The 26,004-nt window shown below is 39.4% G+C and overlaps 1 protein-coding gene and 1 long non-coding RNA gene across 4 annotated transcripts in view; one reads left to right on the forward strand and one right to left on the reverse strand.

Annotated features, from left to right (window-relative positions):
* Positions 1-26,004, reverse strand: part of ATXN7 (ataxin 7) — an 88,678-nt gene that overhangs the window by 56,025 nt on the left and 6,649 nt on the right. For 2 of the 3 annotated variants that reach the window (XM_048316221.1, XM_048316219.1), the window contains exons 2-4: positions 14,060-14,152; positions 5,712-5,966; positions 5,151-5,219 (exon numbers count right to left, since the gene is read on the reverse strand). In XM_048316221.1, coding sequence (XP_048172178.1) covers positions 5,151-5,219; positions 5,712-5,955 — 313 coding nt within the window. In that variant the 5' untranslated portion in view covers positions 5,956-5,966; positions 14,060-14,152. Of the gene's footprint in view, positions 1-5,150; positions 5,220-5,711; positions 5,967-6,106; positions 6,362-14,059; positions 14,153-26,004 lie in introns of those variants that run through there. The other variant, XM_048316220.1, reaches the window with a different exon arrangement.
* LOC125331846 lies at positions 6,613-10,830 on the forward strand. Its single transcript, XR_007206236.1, has 2 exons — positions 6,613-6,899; positions 9,968-10,830. It is a non-coding gene; the product is annotated as an uncharacterized LOC125331846 (long non-coding RNA).

The raw sequence follows: 26,004 nt of genomic DNA on the forward strand, positions 1-26,004 counted from the left end.
TAAATTTGAAATACGATGCTGTTTCTTACTTGTATTTACAACTTAGTATTGGAACAGAAGTTTCACCAGTCCTTTAATTATTTATGGAACCTGCTGCTGGGAAAATTCTAGACCTTGGGTCTATGTGATAAAGATACTTCTAGTGAGCCTCCCAGGCCTGGATTTCACTGCTCAACCCTGCCTAGAAAGAGCTCTAGAAGAACAAGGGTTCATCGCATGGCTCTTGGTACTGTCACAGCTCTGGTAACTTCCATTAACAGCAAGTAATATAATCAAACCTCAAAGCTTCTGCTGAATGCCCTAGAGGTTCACAGAGCCTTTTTTTTTTAATCCCCAAGACATATTAGCTGTCGAAGACCAGAAGTTCAACTGTTACCAGGTGACACGATGCTGAACAGAATTTGCTCCCACCTGCTCTCCTGACTGATTCCTACTGTCACTAAGCCTTCTAGAGCATCTTCTGAAGGAACCTACCAAAAACTGACAATCTGCATTCCCACAGAAAATTCAACACTTGCCTTATTAAAGACAGTATAGTCTGAAAGCTGTAAGACTGGTACTGCACCACATCACCCCACAGTCAACACCAATTCTGACCTGTGACCCAAGTTACAGATGTTTTGTCCTCCTCCTCAATTTGTTGCCAGTTAACTCTAAGCTACGGTGACAGTACAAGTAAAGTGCTTGAAATAGACAGTAACAAGGGAGTCACCTCTCTATGGATGTAACATGCACACAAATACCCAAACAAACTAAAAAAAGGGGCTGTATGTGTAACTGAAAGAATGAGGTGCTTAAGCTGTAGTAGACAGCATAGTTTCAGCACGCACTGAATACGCTTTAAGAAGAATTAAAAAGAAACACTCAATTTTAAATTGTCTAACCAAATCTCTTTTCTGCTCCCTATGCTTTTATTTTCCCATTTGAGATGCTATAGTTTCCTTTTTTATAGTTCTACGTATTTCAAAAAATTTTTATGAGTCAATATAAGAATATAGCAGACTTTTATCCCAACCACTTCAAAAGGGTTGTACAAATTAATAAGTAATACTGTAAGTAATGATGATGTACATGAGTTGTCTCTCTCTGACTCTTCAATATAGATTTGGGGGTGGAGATGACTTGGTTTCGGGTTTCTTGTTTTGGATTTTTTTTCCATGTTTTTGTTTTATTTAAAGAAACATGCATGATAAATGGTAGCAATTGAAAATTTACTCTGGGGAGAGTCAGAGTTTCTTGAGTGGTGGGAGAGTGTTATGCCCCCAACTCCAATAAACAACTTTGGTCCTCACTGTTTCTAGCCACAGCTTCTCTACTCTTCCACAGAGCAAAATGAGCAAACCTGTTGTTAAATTTCGCAAGAAGCAACAGTTGCCTCCGTTGAAGCCTGTCAAAGTTACCACGCATGAACTCTACACTCACAGGCACAGTTCTATTTAGAGATCCTCTTCACAACAATGGGCTAGAAAAATTTTTAAAAGCAAACTAAATTCAGCACAAGTTAGCAAGGATCTCCTGAAAAACTGTTTCAAGCACTGATTATGAGGCTTAATACAAAGAATCAATTTTTTTCAAATCCATGTCAGGTACTACAGACACATCAACTTCCTTTTAAGATCTACTGCACCTCCAAGGTGAACTGAGTGTCTGAAAATGTTTTGGCTGCATCCAACGGCACTCATTCCCACTATCACACAAGTTTGGAAGATGTACTTCAGCAAAGTTTCATTTTAAAATATAGGAAAAATGCATGAAGTGGATGAGATTTTGTGCCTTGCTGTTTTGGAATTCATCTACATATTATATAATGCAACATGCTATCCTTGCTTCATCACAGCACAAGTGAACAGCAGGAGATTCACACCTTTAGCTGGTTCACAAAGCAGTAAGTAATTAAGTGACTGCACGAGCCAAAAGATTCTGTCACATCAATTACATATGAAAATGACTTATAAGCACAATTGCTTCTAACATGTTCTTACCTTGATAGGAGTGCTCAGCACAAGGTTTCAGTGTACAAAGTCAAAGTAAATTTTAAGGCTTACTTTAAAGTAAAATCTTCCCATCCCACTGGGCATCCCTCTCTCATTTCCATCTCCTGGGGATTTTCCATACCAAGTGCGAGTCAAGTCCATTGGGCCCATACCTTATTCCTGCAGCTCCGATTTCTACATCAAAGCTCAGTATGGACTGTTACTGTCTCAAAAAGCAACATGTAGGAAAGTATCCAGCGAGTTTCTCACTCTGATGAAGATCTGTGAGGATCCCACCAGGAATGATTTAATATAACGTATTAGCAGAACAGAAAGCATATAAGAGCAGTGAAAAAGAAACAGGGAAGTATGAAACACAAACACTGGGAGTCTGGGAAGCCCAAATTCAAATTCTAGTTCTTACTTCAGTGTGAGCTTGGTTATGACAAGGAGGGTTAGACACAGAAAAAGACAGGTTTGAGACTATGAACTAATTTTAGTTTCCTGATCCCTGCATGGAACTAGCATCATTGACAGGTATTAAGGACTCATCAGGCTTCACAACCACTAAAATGCTGAGAGAACAGCTGCCTGATCAGCAAATAGAAAGTGCCGCTGACAAAGGTGTGCCTGAAATCCTGCCTCTCTCCACTGCTTGCAAATGTTGCCCTGGAATGACACAGTTACATCCTCCTTCATTCCTTTAAAAGAAATAACATGCATCATTCTTTTTCCTTTAAAGCTTAACAAAAGGAGAAGCTGGCAATGTTAAACCCCCTTTTTAATACAGTGTTACAAGAGAAACACTCACTCTTCATTCAGGAGACTCAGACTCAACTGCCTGCGAGGCTGAAATCCACATCTCGCATCAGGCACGCTGAGGATGAGGCCATTCCCACCAGGAGATGCAGAGAAACAGCATGTGGGAAAAGAAACAACTACCACCCATATCCCAGTGGGTACACAGGCCAGTGGGAGCCTGACAAATGTTAAATAAAGAAGATCGTTCTTGGTTTTGAACCCAATTCTAATATGTGGGCTGTAAAGTCATGTTCCTTCCTTTCCTCCCTCTCCAGGCCATGAATATTTAATTCTTTTATGCAAACTGAAAGAGTTGCAATGCAAGGTTAAATTAGCCTAAATAACCTTGAAATCCTTTAGTGAAGTTGGGCCTCAGAGTCAACTCCCAATCTGTAGAGAAATACCCCTCTTACATGAGGAGCTCTGTTATTACTTGTATTAAAAATACTGTGGGGTACCATGACAAAAAACTTGAGGTTAAAGTGGATTTAACAAAATTTATACTTTTGGTTCACCTTTCTCTGTTAAGAACCAAGGTTTAGACAGTCCAATTATTTAATAAATGTTTGTTCCTCAATTTTAAATGCAAAATTCTTCCTGGGAAAAGGAATCTGTTACAGTATTTTCAAAGTTTTATTTGGTAACACAACACGTACATATGCTGGCATGTTTGCTGCTCCCCTAGTTCCTTAAGTTAATTTAAACTTAATTAATACTACTTTAGCTCTATTTTGCAGCAGGCCAAGCTCCCTACAGACCAGCTACAGGTATATGCCAAGTCAGTGTCTCATTCATATGTCATAAAGCAACCAAAATAAACAGACTTCTGGAAGCCTGACAGGACTACTAAGTTTCACTTTTAATTCTCAAAGTATTTTATGAACTTCCTTCAACTCATAACCCTACAAATCATTCACATGGTTGGAGTCAGTGCAGAAAAGCTGTGTCTCAGTGACCAGCCTGTACAAAAACAATTTCATGATCTCGCTCCAGAGGGAAAAAAATAGGATAGATTACTCTTTACCCTGCCAGCTAATCTTTAGAATCTGGAAACCTTAGATGCTTGCATTTTAAGAGGTAGAAATAAGACCAAATGTTTGAAAATCCTTATTGGTAAAATCTTTACTAGGATAATGTGTATGTTTATTATTGTAAATGCTGTTTTAGCACTTGAATGATCTGCCTATTCAGAAAAACGAATTACATATCCAGCACAACTATTAGATTGGAACTTGGCAATGAAGTAACAAGTGATTTTTCAAGTGCCTAAGAACTTAAGAAGATGGCAAAACAACACAAGTGAATCTGAATGCTGCAGCACAGCTGCCTATTGCATCTTTCTTCCATGCCACTGACTTTGATCCTAGAGACTATATTTTCCAAATTTCAGCAACATTAGGAATGCTACAAAAAATAGCCATTTTTATTCAGACTCAATACGGATCACTGTCTCCCAATCCAACTAGCCCATGACACATTGCTTTAGCTTTCATTTGCTGCTTGCAGCTCACAAGTCTGTAAGTGCTGAATCAGATCATCTCCTAAAGTCACTGGCAAGTTCTGCCTCCCGTGATTGTAAACCATGTTTACAAACCCAGTCTTCACTTTCTAACAACATCAAATAAATGACCTGGGTCTAACTGCTCCAGTATTTAAAACAGCTGGGCCTGTTCTCTGGCACATGTCTCAGGCAGTCAGAGGGAACCAAGAACCAACAATATTAAGAAAGGTTCTAAAACTTTCTCTGTTATAAAACAATTGTTAAACTGGAAAAACAAAAAAACAAAAATTAACATCACAAATCAGACTCATCGCTTCCTTTTTTCCAATGCCTGTTAGAAAGTAAATAATAATCTGTAGCTTTCATTCATCATCTGCTTACAACTCCAAGTAGCATTGTTACTCTTGCAACAAACTAGGCTGTAATGGGCTTTTGCTAATCACAGGTGAAAGGTCACTCTCATTTAGCAGAGTACCAAGCAATAAACACAACACATTGACATGATAGAGAAAAGGATCAGTATCAAAATACTGACATGGATTATACCAAGAACAAAAATTATCCTAACTTAAGACAAGATATTATCAGTGTTGATCACAGGGCTTCCTTAGGACAATTTATAGTCTAAAGACCAAAAAAAAAAAGCCACATAGAAACACAGTGTAGACAGTCCATGCCCTAGCTCGCAGTTTTCCGAATATGTACTACTTTAATAATAATGCTAATAACACCAGTCACTGACAGGCCACCAGTCCTAAATCCAAACCGATAGGAAACGCTGATCATTTCTCCTTCCCATGCCTGACCCTCTCCTAAGTAGTTACGAGCAAGAAAACTTCTCCGCGCACCTTTCTTCAAGAATGAATCACACTCACCTTCTCGGCAAAGTCGCATTGCTTCTCGGTTTCTTCCATATTCCTTGAAACTTTCTTCTAACGCTGTTCCTAAAACCAAAAAGCCACAAGATCTCAATCCATGGAAAAGCCAGAAGGTAGGGCTGACCCCCCGTTCGTGACCTGTAGCCCATTCCCCCGTGGGCACACACAGGGACACGACAGCAAACACAGGAGCAGAAGGACTGTCAGCGGCGGGATGCCTCACCTGCGGCGCGAGCTCCCCGCCCCACGCAGCGGCTGAATCGAGGGCAGGAGGTGCCGGGCTCCGGGGACCGGCTCCGACCTCCTCGCACCGTGTCCCGGATTACAGGAACTGGGGCAGGCGCTGCCCGCTCCGCGCCACTCTCGAGCCCGGCCGGCGGGCGCGCACCGGACCACGAACTCGGCCGGGAATGCTGGGGGTGGGAACGGACCCAACCTCCCCGCCGGGCCCGGCACCCCGCCGTGTCGTCGCGGGGCCGCGCCCAGGGCACCCGCAGCCCCGCGGGGTGCGCTGGAGAGGAGCGGGGTGGGGGGGGGGGGGGGGGGCCGGCCACTCACCGTCGTTCCCGTGAAGTTTAGCAGCATCGACCCAGTGGCTCCAGGGCTGCCCGAGCATCGCCTCGGGGCTGGGCAGGGACCTGCGCTCCCCGACAGCCGCCATTGCCGCTGCGGTGGCGGCGGGGCCGGCGCCGCTCCCGCCTCCTCCGCCTCCTCCCTCGCCGTGGCGGGGCCGCCGCTGCCGCTGCCTGGCGGCCGCGCCGCGCTGCTCCCTCCTGACGTCACCCGCGGCCCGCGCCGACATTCTTTCCGCTGCTACAATGTAACGAGAAAAGTCAGCGGCCGCTTAAGGTGGCGCCGCGCTCTTAAGGCAGCGCCGCGGCGCTGTCAGACCGCCCGCTCGCTCTGCTTCCTCCCCGCGGGGAACCTGCGGCCCTGCGGCGGCGCCGACTCACCTCTGCGGCGGCCCAGGGGGCAGCGCCCGGGTGCCCATTATTGTGCGGGGAGCGCTGCCTTCCTCTTCACCATGTAGGTGAGGCGCGCTTGTGTTCGCGCTAACAAAGCGGCGGAAGGGAGCAGGGGCGGGCAGGGCTACGCCGCCTGCCAGACGTACCCCAACTCCATGGGCCGCCTCGCTCCCTCCGCACCGCGGCCCCGCGACCCTACAAAAACAACGGCCGCATCACAACCCCGCCTGGCGCCCGCTGCCCCGGCGAGGGGGGCGGACCGGAGAGCGACGCGGCGGGCGGAGCCGGGCGGGCGCGCCCCGCCCTAATCGCCGGTCCACCTTAAACCCGGCGCCTCCTTAAAGGCAGCGACGAGCAGGAAACTCGCTCCGGGCGGGCTTGTCCCAGTCCCAGTCCCTTCCCTTCCCTTCCCTTCCCTTCCCTTCCCTTCCCTTCCCTTCCCTTCCCTTCCCTTCCCTTCCCTTCCCTTCCCTTCCCTTCCCTTCCCTTCCCTTCCCTTCCCTTCCCTTCCCTTCCCTTCCCTTCCCTTCCCTTCCCTCCCCTTCCCTCCGCTCTTTTCCCGGGGCGGCCGCCCAGCCTCGGGCTCAGGGGGGATACCGAGCGAGTTTCCTGCGCGCTGCTGCCCTCGTTATACCCCTAACCTGTCACCCAGGGAGAGGGTCTTGGCATTGGTATTCCACATTTCTTTTTTAAACAGCTTTTTTTTTTTTTTCCTTGACTAAACTTTGCCATGACGTCGAGCCGTGCTAAAAGCGAGGATTAAAGTACGCTGTCGTACCAGGTAACTCTTAGTAACAAAGTCTAAGTTTTGCAAAATCAAATTCTTTGATAAAAAAAAATCTGGATTTAGAATTCATTTATTACAGGGTTTTCTCTTCACTGAAGTGTTCAAGTACCAATGTCAAATTAAACTGTCAGGCTATGATCTGCAACGATTTCTGGCTATGCTTGATGCCACTGTCAGTAACAATATCCTCGAAGAACAGCTGAAAATATATAAACCTGATGTGCTGCCTCCTCTTCAGATACTCGAGAGCACGGGACTGACACTATCAGTGGAACTGCTCACAGATCTCATACATGTACTTGCAAAACTACATAGCAGAAATAAGAACTGCAAATGAATTTGTTTAACCTGCAGAGGTGCATATACATGCAGGCTTAGCTAATTTTCGTTTTCTGTTTTCATTTGAAGTGTGAGACAAGCTAGAGATGTTTCTTTTCAAGTTTATGCATATAAAAGATCTATAAATTCAGGCCTATCACACCATAGTCATATGGGATAGGATAGGCTGTAATTATAAGAATAGTTTCAGTGTTCCACCCAACTGATAATTTATGTCACACTCAGAAGTTATCTCATAAAACTGCAGATATAATACAGAATAGCTAGCGTGATTTTTCTCTCCCCCTGATCACTGCAAGTCTAACTTAACTCCTTCATAAAAGGCCAACACCATAAAATTTAGGCAAAGAGAGCAACACTGGCTTCTACTGCAGACATTTGCAGTAGAATGGTTAATTATCAAAGGCCATCAGCCTCTTGAGCTGGCCCCATCAGCCTCTTGAGCTGTCTGATGTTTCAGACAGTTATACTGGCTCTTCGCTGCCCTGTCTGTAGCTTCCCAAAACTCTTCATCTTAGTCTGAGCATGAATAAAGGTGTTCATGGAATCAGAGTCTAAAGATGAATGGAGGGCATTATTGTTTGATTAATTATCAAATAGCATACTTTATGATATAGAAAACTACTTATAATTAAAGCTAAGAACATCACTGGAAGAAAAATGTCTGTCAGGTGCTGAACAATTTCTGAACAGAACATCAGCTTTTTTTGTGGTAAAGAAGCCAGATAGGAAAAAAAGTCTATGACTGATTTCTTTCAAGCTTAGTTCTTCAACAGTGCTTCACAAATGGAGTCCAAGATAGCATCCATAGCTGGATTCAGACACCAGCCATAGGATAAAGCAAGTTACAGACAGACCTATATTCTCTGTGTCAAATATTCTCATTTATATTACGAACTTCATTCATGCAGTTCTCCTTTGTCCTGGAATAAAGCTGTCAGAAAGCTGCCTCAGCTGCAGTTTGAAAAAGAAACCTTGATATGTCCAAGTGTCCATCAAATTCATAAAGGGTTTTTCTGTTATTTACTTTACATAAATCATAAAGCAAATATAGTGACAAGTGACCAAACAGAGCCATAGAACACCATCACCTACCCTTTAACTGACAGTCAACCGTGGCAGATCAATTTAATGTTCGCACATCACAGGATTCTTTTCTTTAAACATTACCAATGTATTTATGTCAAATTATGCAAAAATTGGCAAAATTACATCAATTAACTAACTACATTAACAAGCCAATAGATTATCAACTTCTTCATTTCTAAAGCTGACACTCATCAAGTTACTCAGAAGTGCCTCTTGCTTCAGAAGTGCCAGCCACACACGTAAAAGCACATGCCACTGTTACTTCATACAGCTTTGATTATCCCCTTTATGGCTCTTCTCTTTCAATCTGGCTGTTACATTTTTTTCCCCTCCCTCTTTCACGACTTTTCTTCTTTCCCTATATATTCCCACTCAAGATCTAATTCTGCAGTCTGGGCCTCAGCCTGTCCTTTAGTAAACCTTCCGCTACTGAAGTATTTTCTCACTGTGCCATGAGTACATCAGTGTTCCAATAGAGGGAGGGAAGTGGCAGCAGAAGGACCAGTTCATCAGTTCAGTGCCCAAGACCAATTAGTCAGACAACAGAAATAGGGGCAGAAGCAAAACTAATTTTACAAGAACTGGAAATGGCGAGAACTTTCCTTTCCTACAAAATCATTAGGCTGAATGTGTTGTTTGGGTTCTTTAAATTAAGCACACTAGTTCGATTTTCTTACTTTGTTTCCATAATGCTCTACATGGATGCATCAATTATTTTAGGCAAAAAAAGGGAAACCCCTGAAAATCCATCATGTTAGAAGGAGATCAGAATTGAAAACACATGTACAAGCCGTAGACTTTAACAGATGTGACTCTTACAAATCTGAGACATCCAGTTAGAAGTGCAGTCATCCAAAGCTCCCTTGGTGGTCAGCAGAGACGAGGGGATACTTCTGGGATCAGTTTGGTCCCTCCTGGCGCAAAACACTATTTGAAGAAGCCCTTCTCTTCCCACTGACCACAGAAGTAGCCATGGGTGACCACACACATAAATTAGGCATCTGCATTAGACATCCAGAATTAAGTGGGGTGAATCTGGCCAGGAGTGGGGAGAACGTTCAAGTGTGGAAAACTGCCCAGAGGCCAATGCTTCTCTTTAACAGAACAAAAACGAGCTTGGAAATGCCACTAGTTCTAAGAATTTATCTGAGGAAGCAAAATAGCCCAAACAGTAGCATTGGGACTTAGCCAATGTGTGAAAAAACATTAACTGCTCATACCTGTGAATCAGAACAAGTATTCTGCAAACAGAGAGAAAACACAAGGAGGACTTAAGCTCAAAGAGAAAGTAGAGAAGGAAAAATATGAGGCAGAAAACAGTGGATGATAGAGAGAAAACAGTCAAATAATGATGTGAAGAAAGCATAATGAACAAACAAAACATGTAACACAGCCTGCAAAAGCAAAGAAAGGAGACAAAAATAAAAAACAGAACATACAGAAAAGGAAAACCCACAGTTTTAAAGCTAACTAAGTAGATTTAAAAATATATTAAACATGGCTGATAACATAATGATTAAATGTATACCTACAAACAGCATGCAACTGCAGAAAACTGCAGTGAATGGTTATTTCGTGGCATGACACTGCAGGCATTTTTTCACCTGTACCAGCAGGTTTCATTCTTTTGCCAGGTGGTCCGGGAAAGCCGTTCAAACAGGGAACACCTACTTCAGCTGTTCAGTTAGAACCTGTATGACAGCCTCCGTATAGGACCTGAGATATGACAACTCTTAACTGGAATGAAAAAGGAAGGATGAATCTGCAGTTGAACTCCTTTAAGAGCAGAAGTACAATGATACAATTCACCGATGATTTTCCACAATGGAAGTGAAAGGATGTGAGAGTTGAAGTGCAAAGGGTGAGACAGGGAGAATCCATGGGGGTGTCACTTCATCAATACTCAGAAGAAAGAAAAGAAGAAAGGAAAATAGTGAATTCACAAAAAGTCTGTGAAGGAGAAGCTCTGAGGGGCATTATGGCACTAAACGACATCAAGCAAGTTAATTCTAGCCAAAAGGTATGAAATGACCAAGAAGGGCTTAAAAACTAAGAACAAATAGACTTGTTGGTAGATGGGATTCAGGATAAAGTGACAACTCGAGCAGCTGACATGCTGAAGTCCTGACCCTCCCATCAGCTCCTGCTGACAGCACTGGAACAGGGAGCACATTCTGTGCATTTTAAAATGTATATCCAGTATGAGAAGTGTAAGACTATAATTGGGCAAGTATGGAAGCAAGAGATAAAAAGTTCACATAAATCTGAATATCCAGACGAAAACAGAACTACCCAGCTGCAACAAACAGACCATTTAATTTAAGCCCCATTATGAAAAAATATTAACACACTAAGAAAAACCCATTATGGTAACCTGTAGTTCACTCTGACATCCAGGAAATTAAGCAACTCCCTTTATAACTATACACAGGATTGTGGTCCTGCAAAATAATACTAATCATAAGCAGCACACAATAAAAAATTATATAAGAAATCATGCCAGCCTATTATCCTTTTTCCCACAGATCCTGGGAACAGGTTGATGTGTATAATTTTATTTATGAGTAACATTTCAAAGGTGAAAGTGGAGATGCTCAGAAGCATTGGGACATAGCTACTTTAAATGCTGGAATATAAATTATTGTGCATACCTACTATAAACCACCTGTACCAGGGGAAAGAACAATACTGTTAAGATTAGAAGAGTAACTTAAGGTATCCTTTTCTGAGAGAGAAGAACTGGGGAATGGAGGCTAATAAGTAAATCTGCAAAGAATTCTGCATTAGGATGAAAATGCAAAAGATGACCCTAAACATTTATCCAAACATCACAATAACACTTTTACATCCAAATTATAAGACAATGTCATTGCCATGCATTAAGAACCTAGCAAAAGACTACAACCACTTCCTTCTTTAGTTCACTTTCAAATATGTCTGCAAGAATTAATGACACAGTGATCTAAAGCAGAATAATGAATAGAGGAGCACAGATCTTTGCCCTGCTAATGTCACCACATACTGTCAATTCTTGAAGGGAAATTTACAGAGAAAACACTCCGTAGCGATACAAAGTTTCCAAGTGTTAAAGGTAAATAGGCAAAACTACACAAAATACAACCAGTTAATGATCTGGAAATCAAACTAATGTTTACGAATTTTACATAAGGTATTGAAATCACTTTTTGAATTTGAAAATGGTAAAACAATTTCAGTAACCTAACTGTGCAGATGAATCATTTTAATCAGAGGAATCATTAACAGGTATGACCTTGTAGATTCTCATTTATACACAGAGAATATGATATTACAGCTTAGAATTATTCAAGTACACAGCTATTCAGGCCAATTGTAACAAAACATTATTACTGGATTTCCATTTATTGAAACCAAAGCACTTAATGGGGACAATTTGGTACTACTGATCTTCTGCTGGAACCTAACTACCATGCAAGGTTTCATAATCCTGCCTGTTTTCTTGTCAATTTAAGACTCTGGGTCCAAGCACAGCTCACAGGACTCGAGTTCCTTGAGGCTATAGCCACGCTACCTATGATGGGAAGCTACTGAGGCCCCATACCCTCAGGTGTCTGATGTGCTTTCAACATCAAACCAAGGATCCTAAGAACCCTGGCACAAGGCAATTTCAATTTAAACTTTCTTCTCATGTTTGACTGCTATCTGCTGATGCTTTGATGATGCTACCTGCTCTGACCACATGCTTAGCAAGTTAACAACAAAATATTACCCAAATTGGACATGGGCAGGTCTATGGGGCTTGACAGGACGCACGTGAGGGTGCTAAAAGTTTGAAAGGTCACAGATGGGGACCATGAGATTGCTGGCAAACTGGCTAAACTGCTGTTCTCAAAGGTTGGGAATGGCTCAAAATCAAATGGCAATCAGTCACAAACAGAGTTCCCTGGGGATCAATATTGGGCTCAATCCTATCTCACATCTTTTAGTATTATCTGGAAGATCGGAATAAATACATCATCAAGTTTGCAGGTGACACAAAAACTTGGAAAACAAATAGATCCACCAAAAATGTCCCTATGTACAGAGACTGTGACAGGCTGGAAGACTGAGCCATTTCAAGAGACACATTAAAGAACTGGACAGGGTCCAGCAGAGAGCCAACAAAGTGATTAGAAGGTGGGAAAACTTTGTGAAAAAATGAGAAGGAATTGGGTTCGTTCAGCCTAAAGAAGAGAAGATTCAGGTGAGATGTAATCACAGTCTTCCAAGTAAAAGATAATTATAGGAAAAATGGAGGTAACTCTCTTCACAAGGAACAAGGTGACAGGGCAAGAGGCAACAGGAAGAAGTTGTTTCAGAAGTTTTGTCTAGATACAACAACAAAATGTTTACTGTGAGACAACTAAATATTGGAACAGGCTGCCCAGAGAAATTGTAAACTCTCTCTTGCCAAAAAATATTTAAACCTTAGCTTGACCAGGCCTCAGATAACCTGCCTTAAACAGAAGGCTGGAACAGATGATGTCCAGAGGATTGTTCCAATCTAGACTTTCCTAGGATTGTATGAAAGCCTGATAGATGATATGGCCCTATTCAGTGATGAGGAGCAAGGAAAGAGAAAGAACAAAGCCAGTTTTTGCAACCCCAGACACTCTGGGTTCACTAAGACAGCCACCTCTCAGGCTGCTAGAAAATCCAGGGAAGCATTTTGCTATAAAAATTTCAGGTATTACAGTTTCCAATGTTGCATATTGCAAGATCCAGGCTGTAACAAACATTCCTCACAGTTCTTGAGCCTAGGTTAACTCTGCCACTTAAATAAGCTCTGCAGACCAGATCCATGCTACTGTAATGGCCCTTTCTGTTGCAATCTATTTTAGAATAAAATAAAGGTGATTTGCCCAGCAAATACTGGCCAGACTGTAATAGTCTGGATTCTTCATGTCTGTGCATAACAGTGAAGTCTTTTTTTTCATGGAGTTAAGCAAAAATATACAAAATGGTGAAATGCACATGATGATAAAGAGTAGAGATAAATGTAAGGGAAACAGAGAAAGAAACAGATAATCTTTCAATGAATTAGCAGTACCTGATAAAATAATCTGTACCAGCAGCCCTTCAGACAAAATTTCAATTCATTATCATAATTTTCTCTTTTTTCTAACATTCTGCAATGAACACTAGTCATGCAGAATAAACCCACTCTGTTAGGCAACTGTACAGTCTTACCTCAGATTACAATTCTACTTTCTGAATTTGTAAAATAATAGGACTGATGCAGCTGGTAGGCTATGGCATATGCCAGAGCCTAACAGCCTTCAAATGCTTTAACATATCATGGAAACAGAAAAAATAATTATTCAGAAAATGAAGGTTACTTCTTCTAAAATATAAAAAATAATAAATTTAAAATACTGATTCTATTATATTCCCTATCTGCCACAATTTACTTTTCCAAATCACTTCACCTAATTGCTTGAAAGATATAATCCAGTTTAGTTTCATTTTTTGAAGTTTGGCAGTTGCATGCCAAGTTGAACTCCTTTTAGGTTGACTGTAAGGTTGCTTTATTCCCCACTGAAACACACATTAAACATCTGCATTTAAAAAAAGTCTCCCCACTGCATCTGGGAACACTTCAGACTTGCTTTGCAACCCTGCTAATATCCTGTTCTCTACACTTCTCACATCTAAAGCATGAGAATCTTTTGCTTGAGGAAAATATTTGGTTAAGCATGTCACAGTACCTTGAAAGTAGGGTGAATCGCTGGGTTGATTTATCAATTTATCTTCATCTGTTCAGATTTTGGAAGCTTATCCTAACTTGTACCTGATTAATTCTGAAAGAAAAGAAAAAGAGTACAGCACTAAGACATCTGAAACCTTAACTCCGTTTCCTAACGATAAATGTATCTATTTAAAAGCTAATATGAAGCATTTTATCAATTTTACAAAAACAGTTTGTGCAATGGATTTCAAATTGAAAGGTAAGCAGGGAGCTGTTATGGTGTCTGCTGTACAGAGCAGCTCTCTAAATGGCAGTCTGACATTACCAGAAAGGTATGCATTGGATGAAACCTCAATCTTCAGCCCAGTTACTGCAATTGCATCGACTCTTACTGAACAGATTCTCAAGCAGATGGTTGCGTTTGTAACACAAGCTGGAAACACAACAGGGCTGGATTTTCTGCACAGGATTTTTCTAAAATACAGCACAACTCCAAGAACAGGGACTTTACCACCATGCCACAGAACGTGGAGAGCTAAAAATGATCCTTCATGTAATCAACATCAGGGACTATCCCTGTACCACTAATGAAGAATTTAGAGACATGTATAGATTGAGGCCTTCCCACAAACAGGACCTTTATCATCTCAAGCTCAGGTTTTTAAGATCCTTTCATTCAATGCTTTTAAAAAACTGGTTTATATAAACTAAACTTAAGCCCAGTTTCCTTTGGTTTAGCATAAATCAATGCCTAACTGGTTAAAGCTAAACCAAAGCCCTGTTAAAACTTAGAAAAAAGTACAACTATTTTCATGCACAGCTTATATTTAAGATCAATTAATTGATTTTTACAAGTGCTTTGAAATGAAACTGCTGATCATTTTTTCATCACTAAAAAGCCATGAAGATACATATAAATAAGCCAACATAGCACTGGGACTGGATGACACTTTAAAGAAAACTATTTTTTTCCCCTCGAAGGACTAAAGTACAGACAAGAGGAATGCAGTCCAAGAGGGCATCCACGCTGTCCCCCAGTCTGTAGGGCTCTGCTCCAGTGGAAGGTACAGAATGAACCTTTCCTGGCTTCTGGCTGCTCCTCTGGGAAGATATCTGCTAACTAAGTTTAAGTCTTTAAAGTCTTTTTATGCACTGTGGATAAACCCTTTTTTCATCTTTTCCTTTAAACTGTAGCTTAGTAGCTAACATTACCTCAACAAAGATCCTCTGGAGATATATTTACTATTTCTAGGATTGACTCTGCTCAGTGACATAACTGATCCTAACAAGAACATCCTCAATTATATCCTAGTTACTGCATAAAATCCAAATTTTTCTTGTTTTCAATGGACAAGACTTGAGAGCAAGTCCAGGATTTTTTTTTTCTCTCTTCTGCAGGCACTGTTCTGCTTTGTGCTTAATAGAAGTGATCATTAGCAAATTTCTGCATTAGTAGAAGTCTCAGAAAATGCTGTATTTCCTTGTTACACATACAAATCTCACTGAATACTACAGTATAAAATTTTCTCTTCAACTCCTGCTGCTGCTAACTAGGAAAATGCAACACAGTGTTTATCAAAAATCCTTTTTGTCCTTTGTTAGTTTAGGACAGGAGACTCCAAACTGATATGGATCATCCCCTTCCCAGAAGACCATTCAAAGTTCAGCCTCAAAGTCCCAAGCCCTTTGAGCATATGACCTACCTGCTGTGGAAGTAACTCACTCCCCTTCTCTACCCCAATTTTTTTAGGGGATATGAGAGCTCTGCATGCAAAACACTCATTCTTTTATCCTGATGTAAATGTTACTTTCTCATAAAAGGCAAGTTCTGTTCCTTCATGCAAAAATGAAAACAAAAACTATAAAGCAGAAGACATCTCAAAAGACTTACAAGTCTAGAAATAGGGTAGTAAAGAAACAGACAAGACAAGGGTGAAGGAAGGATCAGCAAAAATTTTATTCCTGTATATAAAAGATCAGAGCATACTATGTCACCACCTGTGAATTTTGCTGCAGGGATTACACCTGCAGTTGAGTTTGAAAGAAGTTAAAAGAATAAGTTTCAAAAGAATAAATCGACACCTTAATGACCCTTTAAAGAGAACTCTTTCTCTGGAAAATGGGTGGCAGAGAACAGGAATGATTCTTGTTGAGAATTTACAGCAAGTCAATTACAACCACAACTGTCAGTAGAGAGTAATGCAAGGAAGTCATGGGATGATTGAGAACAAGCCAGGTGGAGCTCTCTCCTTGGTACCCTGGAAAACGGAGAGCTAGTTGAAAGGTGAAAAAAATAGCCAAAGCAGCAATCCAGGAAAATGGGAAAAGCCCTGCATTTCCGAACCAGTGAAGCATTATGTCACTCTCATTGCCTGACTATCAAAGAAATTTGGATGAAATTGCTACTTAATACTTTGAAGAGTTACTGATATGCAAGACAAAAAAAACACAGCCTGGCAGAGCAAAAGCTATACTCCAGTCAAAACTGTATCTACACAGATTACATATCATATAGGAGAGTTACAATTATGAATGCATATTATCCATTTAAGGGGAAACACATTTACATGAAAATTGTAATTGCAAATCAACTCATTAAAATAAAGAAAATGGAAATATACGTGATAGAGCATCCCTAACTTTTGAAAGCATCAAAACTAATGCCTCAGCTATCACAGTCCTTTAACTCTGTTTCTTTTCAGGTGCCAGAAATATGCACCAAAGAATGTGCCTAAATTTTGGAACACTCTTTCATCTATGTTATCTACTAAATATTCAAATTTAAGGTAAAATACAAAGGTTATATTTATATAAACAAGGATGTGAACATGCAGGGTATAATCATACCCAGTACTGGGCTTCATTTAGGCATTTTATAGGTCTGGGGATAACCTCACAAGGTCTCATTCTGCCCCTTGGAAAGGCAGGAGCAGGAGGTGTGTGTGGAGGGAGCAGGAGCCAGGCAGCAGCAGGCCAGGGGCTGCTGTTACGGCCAGCTGGCAGCTCAAGGGTAAATCCCAGCAGTTCTCGGGCTAACCCTGGCTGTGCTGGAGACTGACTCTGAACTCACCAACTACAGAATCTCAGGGGGTCAAAGACGGTATCAGAACCAACAATTGCATAACTGGCCCTGCTAGTCTCTCCAGGAGACACAATTCTTCACATCCTCACAGACTTAAAAACAACTACCAGCTCCATGCTTCAGAGATTAAATACCAAACTTCTGTAAACACCAATTACAAAATTACAGCTTCTCAAGATTTCATGTATTTCCTATATTCCTAACACCAAGAGCAAGTGTTTCTCAGAATCAACTAAATATTTACTATTACTTGTGCAAACACAAATGCAACAGAATATTTGGTGTAAAATATAATAATGATACAAGTTATTCTGAAACTATTTCAAACATGCATAGGTATCTTAATTAATAACGAGAAAGGTCAAACTTTAATAACTAATACACTAGTTACTACATAACTAATACCTTAATAAATGGAGAAGCAATAACACCTTTTGGATAATTGATAAAAATTGCAAAATAATTATGTACAGCAAAGTGCACTTGATGGATCTTAACTTTGTCCACCATAATTTTCCTTTGTCTAATGACAACAGGCAACGACCAGCTTTCATTATCTTCCTCAACAAATCATGTCATCACTGATTTTATCTTCCAACAATTTCTCTCTTAACTTAGAAGTCTTCTTCAGCAGTAAGATTAACAAAATCATAAGAACCCTCTGCATATTCCACTTCAACAATTTAAGTAAAACCACACAAAGCATTGAACAGAAAGGTAAAAAACATACCTCCTTTCAGAAATAATGCAAGATTTTCTATAAGCAAGTATTTTGTCTTATATTTCAAAACACTTACATCTTGCAGTATGATTCATGCCACTATTTATTTGAAAGTTCAATCCATAAAACACATTATCTTACTGCAGCAAACTAAGATAAATATGGACAGTTGAAATTATGTTAATACATTTCTTTTAAAATGGTATTTATATATGTCTGTAGAGAAGAAAAAGATATTTTCTGCATTTTAAGCCACGGGAATATTTCATACCAATTACAACTTGTATTACATCAGAAACAAACAATGAAAGCATTGTAGATAGCAGTAAGACACTGGACATAATGATTTTCCATTTTTAAAATTTAAAAAAATCCTGATTGGATCATTTAAAAGGGTGCATGAAGTAAAACAGTAATGAAGTAAAAAACTAAGAAAAATATACAAGCATAAAATATAAACGTATTTTTCAGGACAGAAAGGCACAGCTAATCAAGGCAATTGAGAGTACGTGAATAATATGATTTGCAAAAATTATTACTGAGCTTCTCTGTTAAAGGTAATATTATTCAAACAACACTGTCACAGTTATTGCAGATTAAGGTTTTCAAATTAGTTCCTTGTGTATATCATTATTTTGAGTGGCTGCATTTTATCTGTCTAATTTTAAATTACTGCAGGCAGATGAAAGTCATCCTAAAATCTCACTCATAATTCAGGTACCGTACCACTAACCTTAACAGAGATGCTGGTTCCTACACACGTACAACACTATTCCCAATGTAAACAAAGGACACTGGCATGCACCCCAGGCTAAGGATGCATTTTTCAAACACCTTTCTGACTGTTCCATTTTATGGTGATGCAATATGACCTACATTTTCAACGGCCAAAGAGAGACAGAGAGATAGAAAGGGAGGAGATAGAGAAAATAAAGACAGACAGACTTTTGCTGTCCTTATCCTCCGCCAACTACAGCTTTAATGGTCCCTCATGGGGGTGGTAATGGGCAAGAATAAAAGCAGAATAACCTTATTGTAAATTCTGAATGAGAAGCAGAAAGATAGGCAAGTGTAAGAAATAGCAAATTTTTTTCCTAAAATCCTGTGAACAAGTACATAGTGACACCCTCAACAGGAAAGAACAGAATCAATAATTTTATAATCAGTTGCCAGAACAAAGCTGTCTGCAATACAGATACTTATTTTACTACTTTGTATTTCCTCTCATGTTCCTACCACTTCATTTCCATGTATTCCCTTAAGATCTCAAAATGAAACACAAAATAATCCACATCATTATCAACATTTTTACAGACAGAGGCATTGAGGAAGGAGGAGTGATTTGCCTACACTTACATAGCAGGCCCAAGGCAGGCTTGGGAACACAAAGTATCCCTCTTCATTATCTCTGTCGTCTGCAATCTATTAGGGACTATGATACCTGTCACCCTAATATATAATCTTGACAAAATACCAGAATTATCTCTCTCTCTTGTATTTCTTGCACATGAACTTCACACAGAAATCTGTACTAAATTACCCCTAACTCTCAGAAAGCCTTCCCTCAGAAATGATGGTCCACATTTCTCAAACTGGCTCTAGAAATGCACTTGACTGAAGTGTAAAACTCAGCTCTGGAAATGTTAATGGTCTTTTTCATTATAAACACATGAAAATATAGATCTAATTAAATCTTTGGGTGGGTTTTTTTGGTGGTTTGGTTTATTTTATTCTTCTGCAGATAAAGCACCTTTCTTTTAAAAAATCTGCAGTTTTCCACAGTTAAAACTAGTATGTTAAGAAATTAAAAGCTTGTTGCTAGGCTTGTATTAAGCAAAAATCAAGATCTTTTGTGTTTTGGTTACTCTTTTTTGGTGCAAAAATATCCTGCAGAATATCTGCAAAGTGCTTAGAGGATCAGAGTTCCTTTACTAGAGCTGGTAGTTAGTACAGTATACAAAATAACAGTAAATAATTTCTTTATCTTTAAAATTGAAGGTCAAAACATGATCTTAAGTATACCTCTGTACATCCAGAATTACCTCAGCTCTTTCCAAAGTTTCTTGGGATTTGCAAATAGGTAAACAAGACTGTAATTTGACACTGCATTTGAAACCAGAGATCAAGAAAATGTATCGATTAATCCTGCGTTTGAACTGTGATTTTATGGTAACAGTAGCTTTCTTATCAAGCAGCATTCATCTCCTGAAGTGCAATCAGCCCTACACGGCAAGGGGTGAGAAATTGTTGCTCATTTGCTTGAGTGCTGCTGCTTTCTCCAACAGCAACTTTCTATCAAACTGTTTAGCCGTTATAAGGAGTTAGAGAGGCAAATAGCACCTATACCATGTGAGAGAAAGAAAAACCTTAAAGCCCATCCTACTTTAAAGAGAAGAGACAGCATGGAGAATCAAGAGACAGACTGCTAACAACTATGAAGGAATTACCTGTATAATGATGGGAAAGAGTTTGGAAATTGAGAAAGAATGGACACTACAAGGAGGATGGGGATGCAGGTGGTAGAGTGGAAGACACAAGGTCTTAAGCAAAAAACAGAACTATTTTTCCTTCAACACTTGCCAATAAGACCGTGGGGAAATCCTCACTCGATTAAATTAAATTATAACCACACATTTCTCCACTCCTATTATCCCTGACTGCACTTTGTTCAATCTGTTTTACTCTTTGAAACTGAATTTAGTGAAAAACTGGTATTTCTTCCATTATAAACAAATGTATGTCTGTTAATCTAGGACAGGAGTCGTGCTGATATAATAGAAATCTCTTCTGTATTGTCAGCATTACTAAAGCTCTCTTTTGTGAATATTTCACTGCAACATTTTCTGTCCTTTCTTTTCCTTTTTTTTTTTTCTTCCTTTCTTTATAGTATATCTGTTGCAGTTCAAAACGGAAAGCAGAAGTGACACTTTTTTTGCTGTCCAACAACATAAACATTTCAGCTGGAGAAGCTAATCAGTGCAGGGACCAAGCCCAGCATCCATCTCAGAACGACTCTGCCTACCAGTGACTGCCATCTAGAGCCAGAGTGCATCGCCTCACACGAGCAGGACAGAAACGTTACAACAATGACTGAAATGTCAACCCCAGTCAAAAGAAAAAGAACAAACCAAGAACTCACACTCTAGAAAGTTACAACCAACTTAAAAGATTACATGAGTTAGGCTTCTCTTCTTAACATGTCTTCTGAATAATAAGCATTTGGTCCATGTCTCTCTGTTTTTCTCTGAAAACTGCTCTTTTGTTATACAATTTTAAGTCGCGTATGCAGGGAAAGTATATATATAAAATAGCACTATACTGCTTTTCAAGTAAATCCTGTGTTTCAGTTTGTTTGCTAAGAAATATGCTGGGCCATGCTGAGAAACTGACTACAGAATCTCATCACTAGCTGAAGATTCAACAGTGAAATTTCAAAGACTACCTGTGTTAAAATGCTGACAAGGCTAACATTCATGACATAGTGATATTAATAAGACAAGAAATGTCTTTTTAGTGGCATCAAATTTAATTTTAAAACCCTAATATTTTCATTTTAAGAAATACACTCACACTGACCCAAATATACCAGTGGCTTAAATGTCAACAAAAGCCCCCCAAGCAAACAGCACTTCTGATGCATGGAAGTTTGACATATATTTATAAACTGTATTAATTCACAGCTGCTTATTATACTGTATAAAATCATATCTTTTTCTAACTACTACTTACGTAACTATTAATAACATGCCTAATTCTCAAGCATTAGTCAAACAGCCACTAAATACTCTTTAACAGAATAAAAGGAAGGATTTTTTTGTTATCGTTTACCTGGAGAATATAATAATTTGCATTTTAAAATATTCAAAATAGCAGTTCCCTTCTCTGCAAACTATACACAGATGCAAAGCCAAAGCTGTGTGAGTGTTAGCATATTCTTTAGCTATTAAAATAATTTATTAGCTATGACTAATAATGCCTTGTGAAGAAATCAGTTCTCCAGTTTCCTCACTCTGCTGCTCATGGACAGGCAGACTGATAATGGGGCATTATAGAAACAGAGGATGTATTCTCACATTTATCATTCCATTAGATACACAACATCCAGGTTCCACAGTATCCCTCCTTTTACTGCTAGTCCCACTAAGAAAATAATTTTTCCTAAGGGGATACATATTCACAGATAAAATGAAATTAAATGGAATTACAAATCTTACTGTTGAACACACCTACGTATGAACCAAATGTCAAGCTGTAGTTACTGAAATCAACAGTTTGAATGCAGCCAGCTGGAACAATTGCTCATTCTGATCCACACTCAGGACATGCTTTCCCCCACAAGGCACTCCACAAATCCCCATAATTTTTCCAAGCAGAATAACAATTCTGTAACTGGCTTAGATGCAACATTACAGCAGAGAAGAATATTTAAACAGAAGGATGACAGGGATTCACTGTAGAATTGTCCTGGAGGATGACATGAAAGAAGCACTGCCAAAAAACCCAAACCTGTTGAAAAACACCACCTTTCCTTGACAACTACCACAGCCTTTCTTACCGATACAACAAATTCCACTTGAACAGGTTACAGAGCTGGAAAATAGGTTTCAGCATGATCCTATTAAAACGTGTCCAATGTGTATTTAGAGATCTGTTAACCAAAGGAGATGGAAGGAACCTCCAAAGGTCAGCCAGTCCCTCCCTCGGCCCCAGGGCATGAAAACTAAGTTACCTGGTGGGAAAAATACAAGGAATCAAACCTGTTCTTAAAGACCATCCCACGGGTGATTATTCCAGCTGGTCAATACTTCCACTAGAGAACTGTGTTTATCCATGATCAATCTTCATTGCTTGAATATGATCTGTTTCTTTCTCCACCAGCCACAAGCCCCCTGCTTTGCAATGCCCTTCAACAGTTCTGTATTCTCACCCTCTGAGTCCTCTCTTTTTTACCATAAGAAATTGCACTCTTGTGGCAGGCACACATTGTTTCTGCATCATGGTTTTTTAGATCTTTAAGAAACTACATTGGCATCTCCACACCTCCTCTTTCCTAATTTCATTCAATCCAGACCTGATGTCCTCCATGTGTGCAGTTAATGAATACTTTATTTCAAAACTAAAGCAGATCAAGCAGACTTATTTCACAAACTCAGGATTCTTAATATTATTATATAGATTTATTTTGGTTTTTTTGTCTAAGAAAGTTTAGGAAGTTCTAGAATACAGCATGCACTCCTACTCTATGCAGTGATTTTACATATAAGTAAAACAAATAAAAGTACAGACAATATTCCTATCACTTTAAAAATTCAAGTCCTGCTCATGAGTTAATGAAATGTCACTATTATGGTGTGAACACAAATACTAAAAGAAGGTTGGCCCCATTGCCCTGCAACAAAACTATGCAATTTCCCATTGATATCAGAGATGGTGCTCAAAGAAAAGTTGTGAAAAAACAGAAACACACAAAAACACTCATCAAATGGCAAGAAAAATAAAAAGTCAAAAATTGATCTGAAAGCTTCAGAGTAAATCTTCACAAAATATGACCACATGAAAGCGAGGTTTTTCTTTTATATATCCTCCAGTACTATATTTATGTGCATAAAGTCTCAGTAGTTATGTTTCCTCTTTTTGAAGTATTTCTTTTTCTAAGGCAAATATCACTCTTAAGCTTTAAATTCTCTGATAACAACAGACAACTATATCTCATATCAACACCACTCTCAATGAGACACTTGCCTGGGAAGATCTTTGACGACACCAGAGATCATAGAATTTCCAATTACTCCTTCCTCCTTTCTCAACAAAAAGGATAATGGAGCATAGCCAAGTCTGGGCCCTGCTGACAACTGGATTAGCAGAAACCATTCCTTTAACTACAGTTAAGGTAATATTTTCCTATTTTTCTATATCTTTGTCAAAAAAAAAAAATTACATTTTGTTGTGAATTGCTGTAACACATTTCTCAACCACAACACATGGTGCTGTACCCTACCCACACCTCCCAGAAGGCGCCCTGTGCTAGGGCTGCCTGTTACTTATTTTTCCCCAAGCCATGACAGTATTGCAGCTGCTTAAAAGACACCACCTGCACAGAAGCCACCAGAGAACAACTGCTTATTTAAAGACAACTTAACTTTTAGAGGCCTCTGCAAAGAAGCAACACATTCGCATAGCATCCATCTCAAAAGAAGATGCAGAACAGCAATTTCACTAACTGATATTAGCAGAAAGAGAAAAAAATGTAGGTTGCAAATTGGCTGTCTTAGAGTTGAAACTCTCTGTGCCAAATTTAGTAGGCCAGTCCTAGAAAGACATGAGGAACAGACTCTGTGAGGAGGCAATTACAAACCAAGATTCAATAAGAATAATCCAGTCATTGGGAAATCTGTTACCTGTATTATCATCATAAGTCTACGTCAACATTTGAGAGGATGAGTAAGGTTCAAAATCCCTTCAAGGGCTTGCAAGACCAGTCTTTATACATTTGAAAACGACAGCTCTTGAGCTATTTCCTTCCCTTTGTTTGGTGACATGAACTACAGTTACAATCAGTCACTCCTGCTTGTGCAAGTCTTTCACGTAATAACAGGAAAGAAAAGCTTCATCAGAAAATCTGACAGTAAATATCCTCCTATTCCAATCCAGACAAAGTGACTGCAGCTCAAGTGCAATTTGGGTACTTCTAAAATTAAATTACAAACTAATGACATAAAAAAAAAAAATCTTGTATGTTTTATTTTAATATACATATGCACAATTTTATTTCAGGATGTGTTACTGTTTAACACCATCCTAACTTTATACATATGTACACACACACACCAAAACTCACAAGCAGTTCTCAAAAATAAAAGAAAAACCCACCAACTCATACCTGCCAAAGTGACACTGGAATGAAACTGAAGTGAAAATATTTACCATGAACCACAAAATAACAGGTGCATACTTATTATTAGCATGGCTTTCTTTTACTCTGATCTCCTACAAGCCAATCTTTATTAATCTAAGCATAAAGTCCGATTTATCTGCCTTGCCTCTTTTATTAGTTCAATTCTATGTATAATATGTATAATATGTATAAAATGTAAATTTTTATTAAAATAAAAGCAAAAGGCAGAGGACCAAAAAGAACTCATGGTTTTTCAAGCATTCTGCACTGATATTTTGCAAAAAAATCCCAACAAGCGAATCTGAATGCTTGTTGATAGCCTCTCTACTAAAACATTCTTGTAAAAAAGTTACTTTGTAACCTACATGAAATAAACCATTGTAAGAATAGATACATTGTTACCTAGTTTCATAACCACTACAAAGAGAAATAACACTTTGGGCTTAATGTTTAGGGCACACATATAGCCACTTTCATAACTCAACTGAAAATTTACATGTATGTATACATACATACATACACATATTTTATAGATGATGTATTCTGTGTCCAATTCCTCTTTTTCCCAATGCTTGACATTAACTTGCCTATTTACCTTTTGTAACTCACCAAAACATTTTATGAGGCAGATTATTTTATTCCACTATTTGTTGGCATTTTTCTTCCTGTTCCTTGTACTTTTCAAGCTCAAATTCTATCCCTGCTTGAAAATAATGTACAAAAATCACCAGGGAGGCACTCGTATGTCTTTGAACAGAATCTGACCTGAGATCCAAAAATTATCTTGATTGTTCTTTTCTTGCGCTTCTGAAATTACTGGTTTGCTTTTATGAATTACTCCCTTAAACACCTTAGTCCTCAGTCACTGAATATCTTTTGTGTTGGGTTTCACTGCTGTGTTCAGTCTATCATTCTGACAGCAACACCACCTCATACTAGTCAACAGTCTGGTGATTACAAAATTCACTCTGATGGAAAGAATTACGGACATTAATCCCCTCAGGAAGGAGGATAGCTGGGTTGAAGTCTCCCACACATGTGGTGAGCAGTCTAGCGGATAACAGCTCTGCTAATGATGAAAAGGGAACCAAAACCATCACCACCTCCTGGGTTTTGAAAGCAAAGATTGACCTTTGCTCCCTTTCTGAAAGAAAGGGCTTATGATCCTAATTTCGAGAGAGTGTGAATCCAAAATGCTCCCTGGAGAAAGGTGCTTAGCCCTGGGTAGAGGCAGGATTTAAGCATGTTCCTACTTCAGCTACTGCA

The sequence above is a fragment of the Corvus hawaiiensis genome, chromosome 11 (assembly GCF_020740725.1).
Source record: "Corvus hawaiiensis isolate bCorHaw1 chromosome 11, bCorHaw1.pri.cur, whole genome shotgun sequence".
Taxonomy (NCBI): domain Eukaryota; kingdom Metazoa; phylum Chordata; class Aves; order Passeriformes; family Corvidae; genus Corvus; species Corvus hawaiiensis.